Source organism: Trichoderma harzianum, assembly GCF_003025095.1.
Source record: "Trichoderma harzianum CBS 226.95 unplaced genomic scaffold M431scaffold_10, whole genome shotgun sequence".
NCBI lineage: Eukaryota > Fungi > Ascomycota > Sordariomycetes > Hypocreales > Hypocreaceae > Trichoderma > Trichoderma harzianum.
Window position 1 is genome coordinate 508,698 of NW_020209258.1, and position 26,252 is coordinate 534,949.

Sequence of the window (26,252 nt, forward strand, 5' to 3'; positions counted from 1 at the left end):
CAGCTTCCACATATCATTCCAAAGGCATTTGATGCCTAATGACTAGCATCGAGACTACTTCTCATCTATTGATTATAGATTCATTCTGATTTGTGAGTGTGTTGTAGCTCGGATTTTCCAGGCTCCAGGGTAGGTTACAGATGTCTGGTGACATGGAATCTTTATATTCAGCCACGGGCTACTTACTGCTGTAAAAACTCCTTACGTAAAGTATGTCTCGTATTAAAAACCTATGAATACATTCAGTACTTCATTGAAAATTTCTCTGTAGGATTTAATGAAACATAACATCAATGAACGCTCTCACACATGCGAATGGTGACTTGGTTCATGCCCTCGTAGCCGCTCTGTCAAGCTGAGACGTCTTCTCATCTATGACGCCTAACTACCTATGCACTTCTATCGAAACTCTCCGAGACATTCTTATGACTAGTCGCTTTTCTGAAAAGTCCTTTTTTTTCCAAATCCCTCTGTGCGGTTATGTTGGCGTAAAATAGAACGCGAGCCCCCCTGTGGGCGACGATATTATAACCATGGTGGTAAAAACTACGCTGATCGACATATATACTCTTCTACACTTTAATTCTCCCTTACATGACACATTATATCCTCCATACGAAGCATGGACTCCCTGATTGAAGACAGCTAATCTGGGCCCAACCAGAGGTTGTCTCCCTTTTTATTTTGGTGGAATACTCTACGGCATCCCTTGCATATATGCACTTAATTTGGGTTGCCCCTCAAGCCACTCCTTCGACGTGGAGATTACCCACTGGCCTGAAGGAAGACATGTAAAAGAAAGGATGCGGATGAGACAGCTGAGCATTCCACACAAAACACACTCGCACGTGTTACTTAGAACATACTCGCGTATTCCCGAATCAATGTTGACTTTGGAATTGATCACGGCATCTCACTCTTAAGCCTGTAGGTTGGCCTGCTATCCATGTTTCTTAACATGAGATGATGATCATAGCATATAATACTTTCTCTCTCTATTGAGCAGCTGGTGATGGAGATAGATTACATACCCTGTTGTTGTTAGCGAGAGGCGCCTAATGAACTGTTGAGATTGACGAGATGAATAAATGCCAATTTCTTTAGTCCCAACATGTCAATTGGCGCTGCCCGATATATCCACTTTATGTCTCTCATGACAGCTGACATTCATGTCTTGGTTCCGTGGCTGCGCTTCAGTTAGGAGAGAATACATGCATCATGCCTCCGTAGATACCAACGATGCTCCACAGGTAGCTTCAGTTTGTCTCATATAATCTCAATTTCCTTCAGAAAATGCGTAGCCCAAGTCTTCTCAACTTCCTTTTACCTACAGCTGTCGTGTAATTGAATCTACCATCGCAAGCTACTCAACCCCAATACTCGACGTGTACCAATGCAGATTGGGGAGGGTAAAGTTCTCTACGGCCATAACCAATACGAATTATGGCTCTCGAAAGCCTCGATATGCGACAGCATATGGAAAGAGAGCTGTTGAAAGATGAAGCCCTCGCTCAAGCCAAAATCCTAAACTTGGCTTCCCACAACGATGAACCCCAGTGGGCCGTGGCTATCTCTTTGTCCAAGTCGGCCATACAAGACCAGGCAAATACCTCGAGCATCATTAAAAGGGCCCGTAAAGCCCTTCGGAAACTGAAAGATCAAAATAAGGACGAAAAATTTCCAATTCCCAAGAAATGGACTGTTCTCGACGAGCTTCCAACGACCCCGCAGGGGCAGGTGGATGAGAGAGCCCTCTATCGCCTGCTGACTGCTTGGGATATGGCCGAATCCAATCTCTCACCAAAAGAAAAGAGAGCACATATAGCTGCCGAAGTAGCTCGCGCTGATAATAACCGAATTCCTCACGACGAGATACCTACGAAAGAAACAGAGCTAGTGTTACGAGAACTGTGGGGCAGAGTGCTCAATCTTGAACCTCAGGATATAGGTATCAAGGATAATTTTCTGATCCTTGGCGGAGATTCGATCAACGCCATAGAGCTTGTTGCATTGGCCGAGCGATATGGGATTGGATTAAAGGTCACCACAATAGTTGGCAACCCTGAGCTCCAAAAGATGGCCGCCATGGCAATCATGGATGAGGAAAATAGCGACGCGTATAATGCCGAGCCTCTGAGTTTGCTGCCACAGATGGAAGTCGATGAAGTCACGAGAGAAATTCGGACCAAGTGTGGGCTGGCAGATGATGATATCGTCCAGGATGCCTTCCCCTGCACAGCCCTTCAGGCTGGTATCATGGCACTATCAGAGAAGCAGCCTGGCTCGTACATGACGAGACAGATTTACGAATTGCCAAGCCATGTTGACATCCCGCGATTCAAGACGGCATGGGAAGCGACAGTGGAACGCTGTGACAATCTTCGTACCCGAGTGCTGCCTGTTAATGGCCGGACGATCCAAGCAGTGATTAAAGATGATACTGCTTGGGAAGATTCCGCTGGTGAAACAATCGATTCGTTCGTAGCGAAATCCAAGGGCATAACAATGACCTATGGAACACGCCTGTGTCGGTATGGATTAGTGAAAGATGCAGATGGCAAGTCATACTTTGTCTGGGTCATTCACCACGCTGTATTTGATGGATTAACTGCGCGCCTCATCCTCGACAGCTTGTATCAGACGTACAATGGCCAAGCACAAGGCATCTTACGGCCATACTCGAGCTTCATCAAGTACATCACATCGATTGATGAGAATGCCGCGAGAAATTTCTGGAAGACGCAGCTTCAAGACGCCCGCCGGGCTAACTTTCCTCGTAACTTGAGCGCAAGATCCGACATGGTCAGCCGTGTAATGACAAGGGGGATTTCATTTCCCTACACAGCTGAAATCCCTGTCACAAAGGCGACAATACTGAGAGCTGCTTGGGCTATCATCTTGGCCCGATATTGCGATACAGATGATGTATGCTTTGGGACGACTGTTTCTGGAAGACAGGCCGCCGTTCCTGGAATCAACCAGATGCCTGGATTTGTGATTGCTACAGTCCCAATTCGGATTCGCCTCCAGCGTGGCGAGTCTGTTGCTACATTCTTGCAAAGTGTCCAGGCTCAAGCGTCTGAAATGGTTCCATTTGAGCAATATGGGCTACAAAATATCGCAAAACTCAGTGAAGATGCGAGAGATGCGTGCGATTTCTCCAACTTATTCGTGATTCAACCAGCAAGGTCTCTGGCCTCTATGGCAGATTCTGGATCCAAAGACGCGATATTGCTGCGTGGCAGTGCTGCGGAGAAGAAACTATCCGACTCATCTACACAGAATTACTTCAACTATCCACTCGTCCTTGAAGCTCTCCTTGATGACGGTCGCGTTGATCTACAAATCACATATGACTCGAATTCAATCACTGGTGACGCACTTGAGGCATTGTTCCATCACTACGAGCATGTTGTTCAGCAGCTTTTTCAAGCGTGGAACCAGCCGCTCAGTACAATAGAAGTTAGTGGAGAATGGGACTCAGAGTGCGCAAAGAGGTTCAATCCAGAGACGCCAGAGATTGTGGATCTTTGCATCCACCAAATGTTTGAGAACCAAGCCTTAAGACGGCCAACTGACCTTGCGATCTGCGCTTGGGATAAGACTTTCACATATAGTGAGCTCAGCAGGGCATCAAATAGGCTAGCCCATCATCTTGTGAACAAGCTCTCTATACAGAAGGAAGATTTGGTTCACGTATGCTTCGAAAAGTCGGCCTGGTTTATCATCGCCATACTAGCCATCAACAAGGCCGGCGCGGCCTGGGTTCCTTTAGACCCTTCGCATCCGGAAAAAAGGCTGAAACAAGTCGTCTCGCAGACCAGGGCAAAGGTTGCCTTGGCCTCATCGACATACTCATCGCTATGTGCTGGTCTTGTTGACTCTGTTGTGGAAGTGTGTTCGGCTTTAGATGAGAAACTCGTACACTACGAATGCAGCGCACGAGGACCGAAAGTCAACGTATCACCACGGAACGCTGCATATGTATTATTTACGTCTGGAAGCACAGGAATCCCCAAAGGCTTGGTAATGGAACATGGGTCTGTTTGCACAAGCCAAGTGGCGATTGCCAAACGACTTAGCATGACGCCTCGCGTTAGGATGTTGCAGTTTTCTGCGTATGTATTCGATGTCTCCGTGGGAGAAATTGTACAGCCGCTTATTACCGGTGCATGTTGCTGTGTGCCCTCGGAAGCTTTGCGCATGAACAATCTTGCCCAATTTATTCGTGACAGGCGTGTCAACTGGGCTTACTTTACGCCTTCATTCGCGAGAACCATTAGCCCCAAAGAGGTTCCGGACCTTGAGCTCATGTTATTCATCGGAGAAGCCGTACAGCGCGACGTCTTTGATATGTGGGTTGGGAAAACGAGGCTTATAAACGCCTGGGGGCCTGCAGAGACCTGTGTCTTCAGCAGTATTCAGGAGTGCCATTCGACAGAGGAGTCCAATCTTAATATTGGGCGACCAGTTGGGGCCTTTTGTTGGATTGTTGATCCTACAGATCCTCAGCGGCTGGCACCGATTGGAACTGTAGGTGAAATCGTCGTTCAAGGCCCGACGGTGTTGCGGGAATATCTCCATAATCCGGAAAAGACAAATGAAGCAATTGTCACTACAGTACCTGAGTGGGCACCTTATCATGAGTCACGATACTGGAACAGATTTTATAAAACAGGAGACTTGGCTTATTACAATCCTGATGGAACTATGGAGTTTCTTAGCCGCAAGGACACCCAAGTCAAGATCCGTGGTCTTCGCATCGAAGTTGGTGACATTGAGCATCACATTCAAAATTCCATGAAAAGTGTATGCCAAACGGTCGTGGATGTCTTCAAGGCCGAGACAGGCTCTCTGTTGGTGGCCTATATCTGCTATACAAAAGAAAGACGGGCGACTAGCAAGGTCAACATTGAGAATGACGATATTTTCTTGCCATTCACAGACGGAATACGATCACAAGTCACAGAAATTATTGGCGAACTCAGTATTTTACTCCCACCTTATATGATCCCTAAAGTCTTTATTCCGTGCCATTTTATGCCAGTTGTATCGTCGGCAAAGCTGGACAGGAATAAGCTGCGAGACACCACACAGAGATTGAGTCGACATGAGTTGGCACAATATTCCTTGGCATCTAGTAACACAAGGAGACCTGAGACAGCCGCCGAGATTCGCATGCAGCAGTTATGGGCAGGAGAGTTGAAGATTGCGGCAGAGTCTGTAGGACGAGACGACAGCTTCCTGCACCTGGGTGGCGATTCTCTGGTGGCCATTCAGCTTGTAACATCGGCCCGGAAGGTAGGCCTATCACTCACTGTCAAAGACATCTTTGATGATCCTCGACTATGGGCTGTATCACAGAGAGCCATTGAGATTGACGCCAGCGCTGCTGCACTGCACGAGATTCGCCCATTTAGTCTTTTGAACGGCTACATGAGCACCGCTAATGCTATAGAAACATTGAGGAAATTGTGTAATCTGTCAGAAGAATCCATTATTGAAGATGCATTCCCGTGTACCTCACTCCAAGAGGGTCTCTTGGCAATGTCGACTACTCAGCCAGGTTCATACATTGCCAAACAGCTGTACCGATTGCCATCGGACGTAAACATTGCCAAGTTCCAAGCGTCATGGGAGGAAACTGTCAGGATGTGCTCTAATCTGCGAACAAGAATCGTCTTTGTTGACGATACCTGTGTCCAGGTCGTGGTAAAAGACGACATTGCTTGGGATTTAGCTGAGGAGACAGGTCTCGATGCTTATTCACAGTCATCCCAAAATCTGACAATGGCCTATGGATCGCGACTCTGCCGCTATGCAATCATTCGAGAGAGTGACGATGTCGCTTATTTTGCTCTTAATGCTCATCATTGCGTATTTGATGGATGGAGTCTGCCGCTCATCTTCAATACGCTCTCCGGGATATATCACGGCAAGGCTGTACCAGAACTCACACCTTATGCCCATTTCGTCAACTATGCAATTAGCTTGGATAGAGACGCAGCTGGGAATTACTGGCGTTCCCACCTTCAAGACGCCCAGCCAGCTTCATTCCCCTCTGTTGAAGAGGCGCAATCACAGGGCAAGGTGACTCGTGTGAGAACTCATAGCATCCAATTTCCTCAGCCTGTTAACCGATCGGTTACCAAAGCATCAATCCTGCGTGCTGCCTGGGCAATTGTGCTCGCCAGATATAGTGACACGAATGACATCTGTTTTGGTACTATAACCTCGGGCCGTAATGCCAACATGCATGGCTTAGAATCGGTTCCCGGATTAGTCGTTGCGACCGTACCCGTCCGAGTTCGGCTTGATAGCCAGAAGTCAATTAAATCGTTCCTTCAGAATGTTCATAATCAAGCCATCGAAATGATTCCATTTGAGCAATATGGCCTACAGAATATTTCGAAGCTGAGCAAGGAATCTCAGCAGGCGTGCGAGTTTACTAGTCTTTTAGCAGTGCAACCGGCCTATACGCATGATGCTGCTGACTCTCTACTAACTTCAGTCAATTCTGAAGGCGATCTTTATGAGAAAATGCTACAGAACTACCTCAGTTACCCACTGGCACTGCAGTGTTGTTTAGGAGAAGATCAAGTCGCATTGGAGTTCATATACGATGAAACCGTGCTCTCTGACTGGAGGGTCCAGGCGTTATCAGTACACTTTGATAATGTTGTGCGACAACTATGCAAGCAAGAAGATAGTAACCTCGGTTCTATCACGATAGCTGGCTCATGGGATCTCAAGCATGCCACAGAATTGAATCCTCCAATAAGTGTTGTTGAAAGCTGCGTTCCTGACTTGATATCTGAACAAGTTATGAAGAGGCCGGAGCATGAAGCCGTTTTCTCGACTGAACGATCTTTTACATATGCAGAGCTCAACCGGCTATCCAGCCTTCTGGCTTCCCATCTCTCAGATTTAGGAGTAGGACCAGATGCCATTGTTCCGTTTTGCATGGAAAAGTCCGTTTGGGTAATTGTTGCTATGCTCGCTATCATGCAATCAGGTGGAGCATATCTTCCACTTGACCCCTCACATCCGATCAATCGAAGACGGACGATTGTGGAAGAAGTTGGTGGTGGTATAATCATAGTGTCACCTTTAACGTCTTCAACGTGCGATCAGCTGGCCAAACAAATTATTGTTCTATCACCTTCGCTAATGGAGGATTTGTCCACATCTCCTCAGCATGCTCTCAAGAAAACAAAGAAGTGTTCTCCCGACAATGCTGCGTATGTGTTATTTACTTCGGGCTCAACAGGAAAACCAAAAGGCACAGTTATCGGCCAATCTGCCGCTTGTACCAATATCTTGGACTACGGCAAGATTACGGGATGGAATGAATATTCGAGATGTCTCCAATTTTCATCTTACACATTTGATCTTAGCGTGGCAGAAATCTTTTGCACGCTTGCACGCGGTGGCACCATATGTATACCATCCGAAACGGAGCGTTTACAGAGCATTCACGACTTCATGCAAAGAGCAAATGTCAACATTGCTAATCTCACACCATCATTTGCTCAAATACTGGATCCAAATGAGATCCCTCAATTAAAAACACTGGCTTTCGCCGGCGAGGCAGCTACTCGAGATTCGCTAGACACATGGTGTGAACATGTTAAACTCATCAACGCATATGGCCCGACAGAGGTTACTATGGTTTGTACTACACACGAGTTTAACATAGATGACAAGCCTACAAACATTGGCCGACCTTTTAATAGCGCCTGTTGGATCGTTGAGCCGCATGATTATCACAAGCTTGCGCCTATTGGTTGCGTTGGCGAGCTGGTTGTCCAAGGACATACCCTGAGTCGTGGCTACATAAATGAGCCTGAGAAGACGAAGGCGGTATTTCTCTCAGACCTTCAGTTTGCTACGTCCGGGCCGCGCCATTTTTATTTGACCGGTGACTTGGTGAAATACAATGATAGAGGAGAAATGGAGTATCTTGGCCGGAAGGATAAGCAGGTCAAAATTAGAGGACAACGTGTGGAACTCGGAGAAATCGAAGCTAGCATCAAGCGCATTAGACCGGAGGTTGCTCAGGTCGGCGCTGAGGTTTTGCGACGGGAAGCTGGTGATATCCTGGCTGCATTTATATCCTTCAAAGAAGAACACAACAACCCACTGACAGATTTTTTTTTTCCATTGGATCAAAAAATGCGTGTGCGTCTTGTTTCGCTGGTTGATCAACTGAAAGAAGAACTGCCAAGCTACATGGTGCCCACGCTGACTATACCTCTTCGTGAGTTACCGTTCAATGCAGCGATGAAGCTGGATAGAAGCAAATTGCAGGCTTCAGTAAAGGATTTTACAATGGAGGAGCTCATGTCATACTCTTTGAATGAGAGAGATAGAGTCGCTCCAACAACAGAGATGGAGCTAAAACTACAAGACCTATGGGCTCGTGTGCTAAAGATTGAGACTGAAACGATTGGGAAGAATGACCACTTCCTCCAAACTGGCGGTGATTCCCTTTCCGCAATTCGACTTTCTTCTCTGGCAAACCAACAAGGAATCAAGCTGTCCGTAGCAACGATATTTTCTGTTCCTAAGCTGTCAGCCATGGCCGCCGCCGTGAGCGTGGGAGATGTCGAGAAAGACCTTCAATTGTCACCATTTAGCCTACTTCCCTTCGAAGTGACAGACTCTGTTACAAAAATTATCCGAGAAAAGTGCAACTTATCAGACAGTCACATCATTCAAGACATATATCCCTGCACTGCCTTCCAGGAAGGTCTAATGGCTTTGGCTGCAACCCGACCTGGCTCCTACATTGCGAAAAATATCTACAAAATTCCTGCTCACCTTGATGTAGTCGCGTTCAAAAATGCCTGGGAACGAACGATTGAGTTGTGTGACAATCTCCGAACACGGATTGTGTCCGTTGATGGGGCTTTCCTTCAAGTGGTGTTGGATCGTGATGTCTCGTGGGATACGGCCTCGTCATTGGACATTCAGTCTTGTGTATCAGATTCACAGCATACTAGAATGAATTATGGATCACGGCTTTCGCGCTATTGTATTCTGAAGGATCAAAGTGGCGAAACATATTTCTTCTGGACAATTCATCATGCCGTTTTTGACGGATGGAGTCTCGGTGTCATCATCAACACATTAACGGCATTGCTGAGAAATCACGCCTTGCCAAATCTCTATCCATTTCGGAACTTTATTGAATACTCATTGGATCTGGACACTAAGGCGGCAAATGAGTACTGGATCAATCAGTTACAAGATGCAAATCGGGCTTCATTTCCCTCTCGACCGACACGGCGACAACCCTGCTCTGAACCGAAGAGGACCAGCGTCTTCGTGAGTAACGTTAAGCTTTCTGCCTCTACGCGTAGTTCCATAACGAAGGCTACGATTATGAAAACTGCCTGGGCCATGGTTCTTGCCAAATACTGCGACAGTAATGATGTGTGCTTCGCAACAACGGTAGCTGGGCGGAATGCACCTGTAGCCGGGTTAGAGTCAATGTCAGGGCCGACGATTGCAACAGTGCCTGTGCGCATCCGTCTCGACAATAATGAGAAATTGGTAGAGCTGCTTGATAGAGTTCAGATTCAAGCCTCTGAAATGGTCGCATATGAGCAGTTTGGCCTCCAGAATATTACCAAACTAAGCCCGCAGATAAAAGAAGCGTGCGACTTTTCTAGTTTAATGGTGGTACAACCTGCTGAAACGAAGGACTCCGATCCAGTCCTTATATCCCTGAATTCGGACGAAAAGATCGCAGAAGAAGCTTTACAAAACTATTTCACTTACCCTCTAATTCTTCACTGTTTCCTAGGGGAGGGAACAGTGAAACTAGCCTTCATCTACGAGACTAGCGCGCTTGCAGAATCCCAAATAAAGGCCCTCTCGTTTCAATTTGACAATGTTATTCAACAGCTGAATGCGTCTGCCGATTTAAGCGTTGGAGATGTTAATATTGCTGGAAGTTTCGACTTAGAATACGCCATGGCAGCAAATGGTCAACCTCCTGATGTCGTTGAAGAATGTGTTCATACACTTATAGAAAGGGTGGCCGTAAGACATCCAGACTTGCCCGCCGTATCTGCCTGGGACGCAAGATTTACCTACAAGGAGCTTGATACCATTGCCAACAGACTTGCAAACTATCTCGTCTCCTTTTTCGGCCCTCAATTAGGAGACATAGTACATGTTTGCTTTGAAAAGTCAGCCTGGTATGTGGTAGCCACTCTAGCGATTAGCAAAGCTGGCGCGACATGGTCACCTCTTGATCCTTCTCATCCACATGATCGGCATAAACAAGTTGTCAGCCAGACTGGAGCATCACTTGCCTTAGCTTCTCCCGAAAATGTGTCAAAATGTGTTAATCTGGTCAAAAATACCCTTCAAGTGGCAGATAGACTGAATGCCCAATTGATCAACGATGGTTGCTATGAAAACAAACCTCAAGTTAGAGTGACAGCACAACATGCTGCCTACATCCTCTTCACTTCAGGTAGTACTGGTACTCCAAAAGGCGTTATAATTGAACATGGTGCTCTGTGTAGCGCTCAAATGGCCGCCAGCAAACGGCTCGGGTTCGGTCCAGGCGTGAGAATGCTACAGTTTGCGTCGTTTGTCTTTGATGCGTCAGTCGCAGAAATCATCACGCCCTTGATATCTGGTGCTTGTGTATGCATTCCTTCGTGGGAGACTCGGATGAATACCCTAACAAGCTATATTCAGCAAGAACAAGTTAATTGGGCTTTGTTGACTCCCTCGTTTGCTCGTACATTACATGCGGATGATGTGCCCAGTCTTAAGCTGCTTATCTTAGGAGGTGAAGCGGTAGGACGAGATGTGTTCGATCTGTGGTTTGGTAAGCTTCGATTATTCAACGCTTGGGGACCTACAGAGACTTGCGTGTATGGAGCCATCCACGAGTGGCAATCTACATGTAGTGAAGAATCGCAGCTGACTATCGGGCGGCCGCTTGGTGGTTTTTGCTGGATTGTCGAGCCAAACAAACCCCAGAAGCTGGCTCCTATAGGGACTGTTGGCGAACTTGTTATTCAAGGTCCAAATCTGTTCCGCGAATATCTAGCAGATGCGAAGAAAACCGCTGCAGCAACCATACAAGTCCCGGATTGGGCGCCATACCGCGATTCAAAACACTGGAGCCGCTTCTACAAAACAGGAGATTTGGCCATGTATAACCCGGATGGAACAATCCACTATATTGGCCGTAAAGATATGCAAGTCAAGATTCATGGTCTCCGTGTTGAGCTAGGAGAAATAGAGCATCACATTCATACTGGATTAGACGGGGTTTGTCAAGTTGCTGTTGATGTGCTGAAAACAGATGTTTCCTCCAATCTGGTGGCGTTCCTCTGTTTTAATGACGATACAATACCCGCTGGTTCGGCTGTCCTAAAAGATCTTATCTGCTCACTCACAGACGATTTGAAGAGCTCGTTTCACAGTCTTCGCGAGCACCTCAACTCTGCTCTACCGGCGTATATGATACCGACGTTCTTTATCCCTTGCAAGGCTATACCACTGGCTACGTCTGCGAAAATGGATCGAAAAATACTACTTGAACTGATCGCACAACTTGATAGTCAGGATTTGAACCAATACACACTGGATGTCGAAGAAAGAAATAAAGAAGCTCCAGTGTCGTATATGGAACGCCGCCTCCAAAGGTTATGGAGTGAGATTCTTCATATCCCGCAAGAATCCATTTATCGGGATACCAATTTCCTTGGGATTGGTGGTGACTCTGTTGCAGCCATTCGACTTGTTTCTTACGCTCACCACCAAGGCATTCTGTTCAATGTCAGCGATGTGTTTGAGGATCCTCTTTTACTCGCCGTAGCGACCAAAGCTCGTTTGCTAGCGGAGGACATCGAAGATACTTCTGTTGAACCATTTAGTTTGCTAGAACGGGAGTATGAGAATATTGCAACAAGCGACTCAACAAAGTCTCTCCCTGGACTATCCAGCGAAAACGAGATTGAGGACGCATATCCATGTTCCAGACTTCAAGAAGGGCTAATGGCTCTAGCAGTCAAGCAACCGGGATCGTATATCGCGAAATTTATCTATCGTCTTTCTGATGACACGGATGTTCCCACGTTCAAGGGTGCATGGGAGCGTACCGTTAAGATTGCCACAAATCTGAGAACCCGAATCATTCAGTCGGGCGGCCAATCCATTCAATTAGTCGTTAAGGAAGACGTCCCATGGGATCATATTCGCAGTACCTCACTGGAAGATTACATGCAGGAACTTCAAGGCGTTCAAATGAACTATGGCTCCCGCCTTCGCCGTGATGCGATTCTTACAGACGAAGCTCATAGAAAGACATACTTCATTCTAACACTCCATCACGCTGTTTTTGATGGTTGGTCCATAAGAAATATCTTCAACATGCTACAAAGGCTGTACTACGGTGTCAATGACATGAGCATTCAGCCATATTCTAGGTTCATACAGTATACCTTGGAATTGAACAATGAAGACACCGTTAAGTATTGGACGGCACAACTTCAGGGATCTAAGCCAGCTTCATTCCCAAAGAAAGCCAATTCGGATTCGGCTGCAGGAAATACTGACAATGCTGGTATCGTGAATAAGATGATTGGGGTTTCTGCAATAGCTACCCCCAGCATAACAATGGCCACAATATTGCGAGCTGCTTGGTCTATTGTTTTAGCTCGGTACTGCGAAACAGAAGACATTTGCTTTGGAGCCACTGTGTCAGGCAGACAAGCTCCAGTGCCTGGGTTGGTCGATATGCTGGGGCCTATCATCGCAACAATACCTGTGAGACTCCGAATTGATCCCAAACAGTCTGTCTCCGATTTTCTACATTATGTGCAGGGGCACGCTACCGAGATGGTTCAGTATGAACAGTTTGGTATACAGAGCATTTCAAAGGTCAGCAATGATGCCAAAGATGCCTGTGATTTCTCGAGTCTCTTCGTTGTCCAGCCAATGCAATCTCTCCTCGGAAATGGCGATGAGAGCATCATGGTCGCTACAGAAGAAGGAAAAAACGCGAACGCTTTCCACAACTATTTCAGTTATCCTCTAATCATTCAAGGACACATATACGAAAGTCAAATCGAAATCGTCCTCATTTATAATAAGAATGTCCTCTCAGAACCACAATTGATCGCACTTGCGCACCAACTTGAACATGCGGCGCAGCAGCTTGCTGCTCAGACAGACATGGTTCTTGGGGATATACCAAAATCATCAAGCTGGGACATCCAACAGGCAGCCAGATTTAACCCTGAGCTACCAGATATTGTCGATTCATGTGTGCACACCCTTATTGAGAAGCAGGCGATGATTCGGCCAGACGCCCTAGCGATTGATGCATGGGATGGCAGATTCACATATGCAAGTTTGAATCAGTCCGCAAATCGTCTGGCACATCATTTGATCAACAATTATAGTATAAAGACTGGCGACCTTGTGCACGTCTGCTTTGAGAAAACTGCCTGGTTTGTAATATCCATATTAGCCATCAATAAAGCTGGAGCCACTTGGATACCACTTGATCCATCCCACCCGCCCCAGCGGCTTGTACAGATTGTTTCTCAAACAAAAGCAACCGCTGTCTTGACATCGACTACAAATGCATCAATTTGTAAAGCACTATTCTCAAATCTAATTGAAGTTACCAAATCACTTGATGAAAAACTAGCAAAATCGTCAAAGCATGGTGAAGGAGAATGTCCCGAGACGAGCGTATCCCCTCGTGATGGGGCCTACATGCTATTCACATCCGGTAGTACAGGAACGCCTAAAGGTTTCTTGATGGAGCACGGTGCTGTTTGTACTAGTCAGACTGCCATTGCAAAGAGACTCGCGCTTACGCCGGAAGTCAGGATGTTGCAGTTTGCATCATATGTATTTGACATGTCCGTTGGTGAGATTATTCTAGCATTGGTCTCGGGTGCTTGTGTATGCATACCTTCAGACCACACTAGGATGAATGGCTTGAAGGATTACATTCGTCAGATGAACATCACATGGATGTGGTCCACTCCATCCTTCATCAAAACCATTAAGCCGCACGACATCCCGAACATGAAGCTGGTAATTTTAGCTGGGGAGGCTATTCCACGAGATGTATTGGCTACTTGGTTTGGCAAAGTCCGCCTAATAAATGGCTGGGGACCTGCTGAAACATGTGTTTGCAGCACTCTCCATGAGTTCACTTCTATTCATGAATCGTCTTTAACTATAGGCAGACCCGTCGGTGGTTTATGTTGGATTGTAGACCCTGATGACCCTTCGAAGCTCTCTCCTATAGGCACCATCGGTGAAATTATCATCCAAGGTCCAACTTTATTACGAGAGTACCTTGGCGACTATGAACGGACGAATAAGACAATTATAACCTCTTTTCTCGACTGGGGTCCGCATCGAGATTCGCAACATTGGAGTCGATCTTACAAGTCTGGCGATTTGGGCTTCTATAACCCAGATGGCACCATTGAATTTTCAGCTCGAAAAGACACACAAGTCAAGATTCGAGGTCTTCGTGTGGAGCTGAGTGAAGTCGAACACCATTTTCAGCTCGCTTTCCCTCAAGCGAAGCAGGTGGCAGTCGACGTATTCCGATCCGATGGTGGAGCGAATTTGGTCGCATACTTTTGCCTAAGTGGTGAGACAAAGACTGAAGACGATGATGGTAGGGATGGTAGCAAAGATGATGGTCCATTCCTGTCTATTGACGATGAACTACAATCTCGTTTGACGGCAGTCGTCGGTGAACTAACGGTCGCATTGCCGCGGTATATGGTCCCAACCCTCTTCATCCCCTGTAGCTATATGCCAGTCATCATTTCCACAAAACTCAACCGGAAAAAACTTCGACAATTAACAGCTACATTAGAGCAACAAGATCTTGCCCTATATTCACTGATTGGAACTCAGAAACGCGCTCCCGAGACACCCATGGAGAGACTGCTGCAAAAAATCTGGGCGGAAATCTTAAACATTTCGATGGATTCAATTGGTCGTGATGATAGCTTTTTAGCCCTTGGTGGTGACTCAATTGCGGCAATTCATTTGGCTAACACTGCTCGTGAGGATAGAATATTGTTGACTGCGAAGAATATCTTTGATGATCCCCGTTTGCTAACAGTTGCCGCAACAGCCAAGACCTTGGATACAATGGAAGATGAAGTCTCTGATCTATCGCCATTCGACCAACTCGATAAAAACACACGACAATGGGTGACTGGAAAATCTTTGGCAGCACAACTTCAACTATCGGGCAGCCAGTCGGTTGAAGATGCCTACCCCTGCACTAAATTGCAAGAGGGCTTGATGGTCCTCAGTTTGAGACAGCCAGGTTCATATATCGCAAAATATATATATAGGCTGTCTAAAGACTTGGATATCGACCGATTCAAATTATCCTGGGATGAAACTATTGCGTCTTGCGGAATATTGCGATCACGTCTTGTTCTTCACGAGGGAACGTGTATTCAGGTCGTGATTAATGATGATAACCTATGGGAAGCTTCTAGCGGCAACTTGGAAGATGCGATGGAGAAAGCTAAATCCCTTCGAATGTCATATGGCTGGCAGTTATCGAACTTTGCTATCACAAAAGATGATGATGGAAACAATTACTTCTTGTGGACCATTCATCATGCAATTCATGACGGGTGGACAATCCCACTCATCTTGCAAACGTTCTATCAATCTTACCACGAGCGTATGCTATTCATTCCACAGCCGTTTTCTAAGTTCATCTACCATTTGTCGCAAATGGATGAGTCTGCTGGTCGTGCTTACTGGACGAAACAGCTCGAAAATGCCAAGCCGGCTGCATTTCCAGCACCGAAACTTGCTCGTACTTCTACGGGGACGACCCAAACCTGTGCTTTGACTACAAACATCAACTTCCCAACTTCAACTAATTCATTGATTACAAAGGCAACAATTATTCGCGCAGCTTGGGCAATTGTCCTGGCAAAATATTGCGATAGTGACGATGTTTGTTTTGGCGCCACTACATCAGGTCGTCAAGCATCGCTGGATAGCTTATTAGAAATAGCAGGACCAACAGTAGCCACAGTGCCGGTCCGAATTCGTATAGACCGTGAGCAGCTAATAACAGACTTTTTGCAAGATGTTCAACGTCAAGCAACTGATATGATACCATATGAGCAATTCGGTTTACAGAACATCTCCAGATTGAGCCCCGAAGCTAAGGCAGCGTGCGATTTCTCTAGCTTAATGGTGATTCAGCCCATGCAAGAGGTCACTGAGGATAGAAACTCAAGTGGTGTTATGTCCGCTGTTGACGATGGGCGCAATACACAGGAAAGCCAATTGCAAAATTACTTCACATACCCACTGGTTATTCAAGGACATGTCTTTGACAACCATGTGGATCTTGTTACAATATTCGATACGGCAGTTCTTTCTCTGTCTCAGATGGAGGCTCTTGCACGTCAATTCAACAATGTAGTAGAGCAATTAGTCCTGAAGCAAGGACAGCAGATTGATCAAGTATCTGTTGCCAGCGCTTGGGATTTACAGTTCGCTCTACAGCCCAATAACAATATACTTACTATTATCGACAGCTGTGTCCACACTCTTATTTCAAAGCAAGCTGGACAAGCACCAAATGCCCTTGCTCTTCATGCTTGGGATGGTGAACTCACGTACAATCAGTTGGAGCAGGCGACTAACAGATTGGCATCGCATCTAGTACATGAATTCAATACTCATATTGGAGACATCATTCATGTATGCTTTGAGAAATCTATATGGTACGTTGTGGCTATCCTTGCCATCAACAAAGCTGGCGCGGCATGGGCTCCAATTGATCCTGCTCATCCCGTACAACGACTGCGGCAAGTTGTACAGCAGACGGGCGCTGCCTTGACGATATCTTCGGTTTCTCATGTTTCATTATGTGCGGAATTAACCAAAGATGTGGTTGTCCTTGGCCCTGAGTTGTATAAAAAATTACAGGATAAGTTTGACAGCAGCATGCCAATCATTGATGTGACTCCTGATGATGTGGCTTATATCTTGTTTACCTCAGGAAGTACCGGAATACCCAAGGGAATTGTTATGGAGCATAGGGCTCTTTGCACAAGCCAGAGAGATATCAGTAAGCGGCTGAACCTCACCAGTGACGTGAGGATGCTTCAATTCTCGTCATTTGTTTTTGACGTTTCTGTTGGAGAGATTATATCGCCCCTTATGCATGGCGCTTGTGTTTGTATCCCCGCTGAGGCCATGAGATTGAATGGCAATCTAGACGAATTTGTTCGTTTCGCCAATGTAACGTGGGCGTTCTTGACTCCGTCATTTACAAGAACATTAAAACCGGCAAATTTCGATAATTTAAAGCTTCTACTTCTCGCTGGACAGGTTTTTCCACAAGAAATACTTGACGCGTGGTGCGGAAAACTTCGGCTCATTAATGCCTGGGGCCCAGCAGAAACCTGTGTCTTCAGTTCTATGCATGAGTGGGAAGACTCTTCAGAAGATATTACAATTATTGGACGCTCGGTTGGATCCAATGTCTGGGTGGTTGACTCTAATAACCCTCATCAATTAGCTCCTGTCGGCTGCCACGGAGAGATTGTTGTCCAGGGGCCAGCTCTACTTCGTGAATATCTTTCTGATGTTTCAAAAACATCAGCAGCAATCATAAAAGACCTCCCCGACTGGGTGCCTAATCGCACAAGCAAGGGCTGGGGCCGATTTTACAAAACTGGTGACATGGGCTACTACAGCCACGATGGGAACCTTCACTTCGTCAGCCGTAAAGATACACAGGTCAAAATTCGAGGATTGCGTGTTGAGCTGGGTGAGATTGAGCACCAGATACGCAGCGCCCTCAACAGCGCCCATCAAGTTTCCGTTGATGTTTTTAGAAATGGAACCGCCGCTCACCTTGTTGCCTACATATGTTTTTCGGACAGCACTAAGACACCACAGCAGATACTTGAGCATGATGGCGAAGATTTGCTCATGACTATGACCGACGGGCTACAAGCTACTCTAAAGGGACTGGCTGGTGCACTACACTTGGCCCTCCCTCGATATATGATACCAACACTATTTATTCCTTTCAACTACCTTCCACTCATATCATCGGCCAAATTGGATAGGGTTAAACTCCGCCAAATGATCGGTAGCTTTTCTCATGACCAGTGGAACCAATTTGCGCTGCTCGATAGCACACCAAAACGCGGCCCTGAAACTTCTATGGAAGTCCGTCTACAATCGATTTGGGCAAAAGTTTTGGGTATTCCTGCCGAGGTAATCGGCCGTGATGATAGCTTCTTACATATTGGCGGGGATTCAATCGGTGCTATTCAGCTTGTTTCGTTAGCCCGTGAAGCGGGCATTCACCTCAAAATAAGCCAAATCTTCGAAGATCCGCGACTCAGCCATCTCGCGTCTACAGCGATAAACATTGATCTAGCCACGACTGGGCTGGATGACAAGATTCAACCATTTTGTCTTCTTGATCATTCTACTAAGACTAAAGTCCTCGATACTGGTCGCCGCGAAGAGTTTGGCCTCTTAGAGAATGAACTCATTGAAGACGCGTACCCTTGTACAAAACTTCAAGAAGGTCTCATGGCTATCGCAGCTAGGCAACAGGGTTCGTACTTTGCAAAACATCTCTTCAAATTGCCGTCTCATGTCAACATACCACTATTTAAAGTAGCATGGGAACAAACCGTTGCTGCTTGCAGTAATCTACGGACGAAAATAATTCTCGTGGACAATGTTTCTGTTCAAATTCAGCTGCAAGACAATCCCGCTTGGGACTCTGGTTACGATAGTCTTGCATCATATAAAGGTTCTTGTCAAAATGCCAAGATTAACTACAGCTCGGCCCTCTGTAGTTATGGATTGTTTCATGATAATGGCGACAACTTCTTTGCTCTCAATATCCACCATGCTATTTTTGATGGCTGGAGTTTGTCATTAGTTTTGCAGACCTTGTCAGCGGCCTACCAAGGCGTAGATTTACCCAAGCTTGAGCCTTACTCGAAATTTGTGAAATATGTCAGAGATATAGATGAGGATTCGGCCGCGGATTATTGGCAGAAGCAGCTACATGAAGCGAAGCCGGCAACCTTTACACAGCACATAATCACAACCAGCGACCAGCAAACTACTGCAATACTAAAGCGGAAAATACACTTCCCGCGTTCGACTAATGCCACTGTTACCAAAGCCACTGTCCTCCGGGCCGCGTGGTCTATTATCCTCTCCCGTTATTGCGATTCGGATGATGTTTGTTTTGGTTCCGTTGTCTCAGGTCGCAATGCTTCAGTCTCCGGACTTACCGCTATAACAGGACTTGTTACACCCACGGTTCCAATTAGGGTGAAACTTGACCGCAGATACACTATAAAGCAATTCCTGCAAGACATACAATCGCAAGCACTAGAGATGGTGCCTTTTGAACAGTTTGGGCTCCAAAACATCTCAAAAATTAGTCAGTATGCGAAAGAAGCCTGTAACTTCTCCAGCTTGATGGTAGTTCAGCCAGCGAAGCAGATGGGATTTACAGAAATTGGCAGTAGCTTCAGTCTCTTGCACCCGGCTTCCGAAGACGACAACATTGAACAAGTGATTCAAAGCTTTTTTAACTACCCTCTCATCGTCCAATGTGACTTGCTTGACGATGAAGTTGATTTGTTGCTCATGTATGACACAAGCATGTTTGCTCGTGATCAACTTGTAGCACTTTCCCATCAGTTCAGCCATGTTGTGGAGCAACTCCTTGCCACTGATGAGGTACTTTTAGAAGACATATCACTATCTAGTGCTTGGGATCTCGAAAAAGCCGTCTTATATAACACACAGAATATTGAGCTTGTCGACTCGTGTATACATGACTTGATCTCCGCTCAAGCATTACGCAATCCCCACCACGAAGCTATATTTTCCTCGGAGATATCAATGACATATGGCGAAGTAGATCATCTTTCAACACTGTTAGCCAATCATCTTCGTCTTCTTAAGGTCACGTCGGGAACGATGGTCCCCTTCTGTTTTGAAAAGTCGATATGGGCGATTATAGCCATGCTTGGAATTCTCAAGTCCGGTGCTGCGTTCGTTCCACTTGATCCATCACATCCACGAGCCCGTCTAGAGGACATAGCTAAGGAGACAAATGCGAAGGTGATGATTACTTCTCCAGCCTCTGCCTCATCCTGTCAGGATCTTGTGTCACATATTGTAGAACTGTCCCCTTCATTCATCGTTGCACTTGAAGCCACTGCCAAGCTTAAATCCGAACACATAATCTCGAAACAGTCGACCAGCGATACTGCCTACGTAATATTTACGTCTGGGTCTACGGGCAAGCCAAAGGGTGTCGTTATTCAACATTCCGCCCTTTGTACCAACATGATTGGCATAGGTAAAATACTTGGGACCAGCCCTTCGTCAAGAATCTTCCAATTCGCTGGCTATGTATTTGATGCTATGGTTTATGAGATTTTTGTGATATTGGTTCATGGTGGAACAGTGTGTGTGCCTTCAGACGCCGAACGACTTCAAGATGCGCCGGCTTTCATTTGCAAGTCGCGATCTACCGAAGCCCTTCTAACGCCATCCTTCGCTCGAACGATTCTCCCATCTCAAGTCCCTACGCTCAGAATGCTTATTGTTGGTGGTGAGCCTGTGTCCAAAGACTTGCTTGAAATATGGCACGGTAGAGTTCGTCTTATCAATGCATATGGTCCAACTGAGGGCTGCGTCATAGCAACAATGCACGATGTTCGATCAAGCAACGACTCACATAAAATTATCGGGCAAGGATTTAATTCTGCTTGTTGGATCGTCGACTCAGACGATCGCCGCAGGTTGACTCCTATTGGATGCCTTGGCGAGCTTGTAATTCAAGGTCATACGTTATCATGTGGTTACCTTAACGACTTGGAGAAAACTCGCAAAGCTTTCAGCGACCATCTTGATTGTCTACGTTTGACGCAAAACGGCGGGCCGCAGAGGTTCTACTTTACCAGAGATTTAGTCAGATATACCCCAGATGGACTTCTTGAATACGTTGGGCGGAAGGATTTACAAGTGAAGCTTCGCGGCCAACGCCTTGAACTTGGTGAGATCGAGTATCACTTCAAATGTTCCCTCGCTACTGTTGAACATGTCGTTGTAGACATTCTTCATCACAAATCGGGCATGTCTCTCGTCGCTTTTGTTAGCTTTGCGGGAGCGGTTTCCGACAGGAGCCTCCTTCTACCCATTGATGATTCAATACGTCCATCCTTGGAGGCTATACGAGCCTATGTAAAGGCTCACGTTCCACCTTACATGATGCCTAGCATAATCTTGCCTATCAGCCACATGCCTTTCGTAACTTCCATGAAGATGGATCGTAGGAAACTACTTGATTTGGCAGCCAGCTTGTCAACGGAGCAAGTATCAGGCTATTCGCCCACAAAACAAGAACGGGCTGAGCCAATAACGGAAATGGAGAAAAAGCTGCTAGACTTATCAGCAAAAGTCTTAAAAATTGATCCTTGTGAAATCGGCCGGCATGACAAATTCTTGGAGATTGGCGGTGATTCAATTACTGCAATTCAGCTAGTAAACCTTGCTGGAGGAGCCGGCATAAGTTTAACCGTGGCTGATATCTTTAAGGATTCTCAGATATCAGTTTTGTCCTCACTGGCGAGCAGCCAGCAGCTAAACGAGGTTTCTCACCTTGAACCCTTCACTCTTTTGCCACCTACCAAGCAAGACAGCTTGTTGTCCGAAGTGTCTAGGCTCTGTGGCTTAGCCAACAAGGGCCTTGTGGAGGACGCATATCCATGCACACAACTTCAACAAGGTCTCATGGCGTTATCCGTCAAGCAGCCAGGCTCGTATCTTGCGAAGAACCTCTACAAGCTCCCACAACACGTCGATATAAATCGATTTAAATCAGCGTGGGAACGCACTATGGAAATTTGTAGCAATTTGCGAACGCGAATTGTTCTTGTTGATGGAACGGCTATCCAGGTCATTCTACGAAACTGCCACGACTGGGAATCTTCCGAGAGTCTTGACTTATCTACATATTCGCAAGAAGTGTCTGCAATACGGGTGTGCTATAGCTCTAAACTAGTTCGATACGCATTACGACAAGACGGCGGAGATAATTATTTCGGTCTCACTATGCATCACAGCATATTCGATGGCTGGTCAATGGGTTGTATCATGGGAACGTTGGATTCCATCTATCGAGAAAATGAGCCACCATCATTAGCTCAGTATGCTCGCTTTGTCAAGTATACTATGGAACTTGATCGCGATGCCGCTCGGAAATATTGGCTAGAGCAGCTTCATGATGCCAAATGCGCTTCTTTCCCTTCGAATGCGAAGACAACCTCTTCTGTCAATCCGATCACTGGCTACGTCAGCAAGACAGTGGACATTAGCAACTATCCCAAGACCTCTATTACTAAAGCATCAATTATCAGAGCTGCATGGGCTATCGTCCTCGCCCGCTATTGCGACGCAAACGATGTATGCTTTGGGGCCACTGTTTCGGGCCGGAATGCAGCTCTCGTTGGCGCTGATTCAATGCCTGGAGTTATGCTTGCAACAGTTCCAGTTCGTGTTCGGCTTGACAAAGACCAGGAAATATCGGATTATCTTGGCAATATTCAGCATCAAAGCAGCGAGATGGTTGCGCATGAACAATTTGGTCTGCCCAATATCTCTTCGCTCGGTGCCAATGCCAAAGATGCCTGCAACTTTTCCTCTTTACTTGTCATCCAGCCCGCTGGATTTTTCACAGGGGGAAGTCAAAACTCGGATGCGATTCTGATAGATGATAGTTCCGAACAGGAATTGGAAGATAGGATTCAAAACTTCATCAACTATCCTCTTGTAGTACAGGGTCGTCTATACGACAATAAAGTTGAGATTGTTCTCATGTACAACACGGAATGCATGGCCAAATCTCAAGCTGTGGCTGTTTCCGAACAATTGGACAACGTAATTCAACAGCTGCTTTCCAATACTAAACAAACCTTGAGAATCATATCTGTCGCAAGCCCTTGGGATCTTCAGCAAGCAATTAATTGGAATACGGCAAGACTTGAACCTGTCAGCGAATGCCTCCATGACCTTGTCTCGAAACAAGCCCAGCGGCGACCAGGGCACGAAGCAATTTATTTTACCGGGGGAAGCATTTCCTATGCCGAACTCGATCTTCTTTCTTCGCAACTCGCGATTTTCCTAAGCGAAAAGGGCGTCAGCTTGGAGTCGTTTGTGCCGATATGTTTCGAAAAATCACCATGGGCCATTGTTGCCATGCTTGGTATACTCAAGGCCGGTGGTGCTTTTGTCCCATTAGACCCAAGCCACCCTGTTGCTCGTCGCCAGGCATTGATTAAAGAGATCGGAGCTCAAATCATGATTGCGTCTTCCTTTAATGCAACCGAGTGCGCGCAGATGACCAAGACTGTTATTGAACTCTCACCCACTCTGATATCATATCTATCTGGCATTAAGAAGACTAAAATCGCAAATACAGCTACACCATCAAGCGCAGCTTATATGCTCTTCACGTCGGGTTCCACCGGCAAGCCTAAAGGCGTCATTGTCGAACATCAGGGCATTTGCACGTCTCTGTTGGGCGAACACAAAGCATTCAACACCAATGAAAACTCACGCTGGTTCCAGTTTGCCAATTACGTCTTCGACGCTTGTATTACCGAAATATTTGCTGCGTTAACAGCTGGAGGCACTGGATGCGTGCCCACCGAGGCAGAGCGAATGCATCAAACCTCAAAGTTCATAACAGATGCGCAAGTCAATATCACTTTGTTAACACCAACGGTCGTCAAAACTCTAGCACCTGAATCACTGCCTTCACTCAAGACGCTTATACTTGGTGGTGAAGCTGCGTCAAAAGATATTATCGAGACATGGTATGGACACCTGGATCTGCGCAACGCCTATGGCCCTGCGGAAGCTTGCATTGCTTCCTCCGCTCATATTTACACATCTGCTACGGATTCTGCTACAACTATCGGGCGTGGATTCGCTCATCATTGCTGGATTGTAGATCCTGAAGATTGCCAGCAACTTGCACCCATTGGCTGTATTGGTGAGCTTTTGGTGCAGGGCCCTGCTTTAGCACGAGGATATTTCCAAAATGACAGCAAAACCAAGAGTTCGTTTGTCGAAGATGTCACCTGGCTACCGATAGAAAAGACAAAATTCCGACGATTTTACGAAACGGGAGATTTAGTTCGATACGGCGACGATGGGATTATGGAATACCTAGGGAGAAAGGATACACAAATCAAAGTTCGAGGACAACGGATAGAAGTGGGGGAGATTGAATATCAGATGAAGAAGCTGGAAACCACATTCGAACATGTTGCTGCAGATGTCATCCATGAGAAGCATCTCGCAGCATTTGTGAGTTTCGGGAATGGAAGAAACATGGACGACGCGACAGAAAATGTCAAATTGTTGAGCAGAGATGATGGTATGGGAGAATTATTCTCTCAGTTATTGGCTAATTTGAGCCTCATTTTGCCTCAGCACATGATACCATCATACATCATACCAGTGGCATATATGCCTCACAATAGTGCCGGCAAACTTGATCGAAAACTACTTCAGCAGACAGTATCTCAGCTGTCTATAGATGAGCTGGCTCAATACCTGTCTGGTCAGCGAAAGACCTTCCGCGAGTGTTCCAATGAGACTGAGTTTTGGATTCGGTCACAATGGGCGCATGTGTTGAATCTTCCCGCAGAATCGATCAGTGTCGACGATAATTTCTACCATCTAGGTGGTGATTCCATTCGTATCGTCACCCTTGCCAAAGCCATTCTTAACGAGTATGAAGTTACTTTAGGCCTTTCTATTCTAAACAGCAAGCATACAACAGTAAGCAGCATGGCCAAGTTTGTCGAAAATGCCCGCGAAAATGCCACTGAGGATAGGCCAACCGTGGATCTCATGGAAAAGATACAATCGATTATCAAAGGAATCTCGGCTAATACATCGAACAATTTGGCTAAACACCCGATTGTGAAGCCATCTCAGAAATCGACCGTCTTTCTTACAGGCGCCACAGGATTCTTGGGAACGGAACTTCTCCGACAGCTGTTGCGCAATACCTCAATCAAATCCGTCATAGCACTTGTTCGGTGCAATTCACCACAGCATGGACTGGAGCGAATCAGAGCAACGGCTCAGGCAGCTGGATGGTGGAATAAGCACGACGCGACGAAGATCGAGGTTTGGGTCGGCGACCTGAGTAAACACCAGCTAGGACTAAACGCATCTCAATGGGAGCGACTTTCGGGAATATCTAGGCACCACGGCAATATCGACGCCATTGTCCACAACGGCGCCGTGGTCAACTGGAATGCGGATTACGATAAGCTTGTGGCGCCAAATGTCAGCTCGACTATTGATCTGCTAAATGCTGCTGCTTCGTCCCCGATTCATCCCCGGTTTGTCTTTGTTTCCGGAGGGCTGAAAACAGATCCGGGGGAGAAACCAGCGGAAGTGGCTAAAAGGCTCAGTGGGCTGAACGGATATGTCCAAACCAAGTTTGTGTGCGAAGGCGTCATTCAAGATGTTGTAAAAAGCTTGCCGAAAGAGCAAAACAGGCTATCCATAGTCAAGCCCGGTCGGATCATTGGTTCAGAAAGTAACGGAGTCGCCAATGTCGATGACTTGATTTGGCGCGTCGTTTCAGGAGCTGCCGCAATACATGCTTACCCGGTAGAGCCCTCGGAAAATTGGATGTACATTGCGGATGTTGGCAGTGTTGCTTCCACGGTTCTGAGTCAAGTCTTTCACGAGAATGCCCTTAACTCTTTTGTCCATGTGACTGGCGGAATGCCAACACCAGTGTTCTGGGAATTGGTCAATGAAGAGTTGAAAGTCAAGTGCAAACCTGTGCCATGGGCTGAATGGAAACAGTTGGCACACACTTCCATGGCTACAGTTGGAGACAAGCACCCTCTTTGGCCAGTTCAACACTTTCTGGGTGCTCTCGGTGCTCCAAGATCAGAAAAGGAACTGACTACCGAGTCTAGAGAGCACAAGCAATGGCATAAGGCGGTCAAGAAGAATGTGCAATATTTGATGGAGATTGGGTTTATTGCATTGTCTGTGGAGGAGCTAGGAATTGTGAAGGATGGTGCCATTAAGCGGTTACATTAGATATGGATCCATGATTCATGTCTTTTACATACTCTGTGTCTTTTCGTTTTTTTGCA

At 46.4% G+C, this 26,252-nt stretch overlaps 1 protein-coding gene across 1 annotated transcript; it reads left to right on the forward strand.

Moving 5' to 3' along the window:
* Nucleotides 1–1,443: 1,443 nt before the first annotated feature.
* M431DRAFT_7629 (hypothetical protein) lies at nucleotides 1,444–26,196 on the forward strand (the record flags this gene model as incomplete). The annotated part of the gene is made up of 3 exons (XM_024922445.1): nucleotides 1,444–10,665; nucleotides 10,720–19,785; nucleotides 19,855–26,196. The coding sequence occupies 3 exons, from the start codon at nucleotides 1,444–1,446 to the stop codon at nucleotides 26,194–26,196; spliced, it is 24,630 nt and encodes an 8,209-aa protein (XP_024771856.1).
* Between the last annotated feature and the right edge of the window lie 56 nt (nucleotides 26,197–26,252).